At 47.0% G+C, this 2,139-nt stretch overlaps 1 protein-coding gene across 1 annotated transcript in view; it reads left to right on the top strand.

Moving 5' to 3' along the window:
- The window catches only part of LOC104984029 (proteoglycan 3-like), a 15,081-nt gene extending 14,735 nt beyond the window's left edge, over positions 1 to 346 (top strand). The window contains exon 7 of the mRNA XM_010833623.1: positions 257 to 346. Coding sequence (XP_010831925.1) covers positions 257 to 346 — 90 coding nt within the window. The remainder of the gene's footprint in view (positions 1 to 256) is intronic.
- The last annotated feature ends 1,793 nt before the right edge of the window (positions 347 to 2,139 follow it).

Here is a 2,139-nt window from a genome sequence, read left to right as displayed (position 1 = left end):
GGGGTGTGGCCAGAAGTGGTGGCTTTCCAAGTGGAGGCGGCGAGGGGGACTGGAGGGCTGGATGGAGCAGTGAGTGCCTCCTGGAGTCACCACGTGGTGGAGGAGAAAGGGGTCTCTCCCGGGGTGGCCTGCTCCTCCAGCCCCTGTGCGGTCTGGCCTCAGGTATCGGGCCCTCTTTAACATTCTCCTAGCCATCTGTGGGTGTGTTCAAAGGTCCCGGCTTCTAGGACGGCTCCCCCCTCTCTCCTTTCTCTAGAGAGTCGCTGTCATCCTTACAGCCAATCCTCGGTCCTTGGTCCCCTTGTTCCGGCTCTTCAACTTGGGGCAGATTCAGTTTTTCAACTGAGGAAATCTCAGCCTTCAGCTTTTCTTTCTCCACTTGACTCCTTTCTATTGTTTCTGGGATCAGAGTCACAGAGCCACCTTCCTCCCTGCCCACCCACCTGTTCCAGGATCTCTGCTCATGAAGAAGCAGGGACTCTAGAGTGGGACTTGCAGGGACGCCTCAGGCTCCTGCGAGCCTGCAGTCTTGTCCTACTGTGACATTCTCAATGCTGTCCTTTCTGCAAGATGCAAATGATGACCAATCTTTTGCTGTGAGCTCATTGAATGTTCTGTGCTAATAATTTTCTGTGCATTATGTCCTTTAATCCTCATAATATCCCCATGAGGTATGTGTGTGGTGCATCCAGATCTCAAACAAAGGAAGTTAGTAGATGATGGAATTAATACCAAACCCTCAACTGCCTGACCCTAAGTTCATGCCCTTAACCATGAGGACCTCATGTGGGAGCCTGGGTTCTCCTGGGGTGAGTGTGTGGTATAGGGGTGGAGACATCCATTCAGTCACTTCAGTCACTCAGTCATGTCCAGCTTTTTGCAACCCCCTGGACTGCAGCATGCCAGGCTTCCCTGTTCATCATCAACTCACAGAGTTCACTCAAACTCATGTCCATCGGGTCGATGATGCCATGCAACCATCTCATCCTCTGTCGTCCCCTTCTCCTCCTGCCTTCAATCTTTCCCAGCATCAGGGTCTTTTCAGTGAGTCAGTTCTTCACACCAGGTGGCTAAAGTATTGGAGCTTCAGCTTCAGCATCAGTCCTTCCAATGAACACTCAGGACTGATCTCCTTTAGGACAGATTGGTTGGATCTCCTTGCTGTCCAAGGGACTCTCAAGAGGCTTCTCCAACACTACAGTTCAAACCCATAAATTCTTCAGCACTCAGCTTTCTTTATAGTCCAACTCTCACATCCATACATGACTACTGGAAAAACCATAGCTTTGACTAGATGGACCTTTGTTGGCAAAGTAATGCCTCTGATTTTTAATAAGCTGTCTAGGTTGGTCATAACTTTCCTTCCAAGGAGCAAGTATCTTTTAATTTCATGGCTTCAGTCACCATCTGCAGTGATTTTGGAGATCCCAAAAATAAAGTCTGACACTGTTTCCACTGTTTCCCCATCTATTTCCCATGAAGTGCCAGGACTGGATGCCACGATCTTAGTTTTCTGAATGTCGAGTTTTAAGCCAACTTTTTCACTCTCCTCTTTCACTTTCGTCAAGAGGCTCTTTAGTTCCTCTTCACTTTCTGCCATAAGGGTGGTGTCATCTGCATATCTGAGGTTATTGATATTTCTCCCAGAAATCTTGATTCCAGCTTGTGTTTCACCCAGCCCAGTGTTTCTCATGATGTACTCTGCATATAAGTTAAGTAAGCAGGGTGACGATATACAGCCTTGACGTACTCCTTTCCCTATTTGGAACCCTTCTATTGTTCCATGTCCGGTTCTAACTGTTGCTTCCTGACCTGCATACAGATTTCTCAAGAGACAAGTCAGGTGGTCTGGTAGTCTCATCTTTTTAAGAATTTTCCACAGTTTGTTGTATTCCACGCAAGGCTTTGGCATAGTCAATAAGCAGAAATAGATGTTTTTCTGGAACTCTCTTGCTTTTTCAATGATCCAACAGATGTTGGCAATTTGATCTCTGGTTCCTTTGCCTTTTCTAAATCCAGCTTGAACATCTGGAAGTTCACAGTTCACATACTGTTGAAGCCTGGTTTGGAGAATTTTGAGCATTACTTTACTAGCGTGTGAGATGAGTGCAATCATGCGGTAGTTTGAGCATTCTTTGG

The sequence above is a fragment of the Bison bison genome, unplaced genomic scaffold, assembly GCF_000754665.1.
Source record: "Bison bison bison isolate TAMUID 2011002044 unplaced genomic scaffold, Bison_UMD1.0 scf7180017863815, whole genome shotgun sequence".
Taxonomy (NCBI): domain Eukaryota; kingdom Metazoa; phylum Chordata; class Mammalia; order Artiodactyla; family Bovidae; genus Bison; species Bison bison.
Note: the sequence above shows the minus strand (reverse complement) of the source record. Positions and strands in the feature narration are given on the sequence as shown.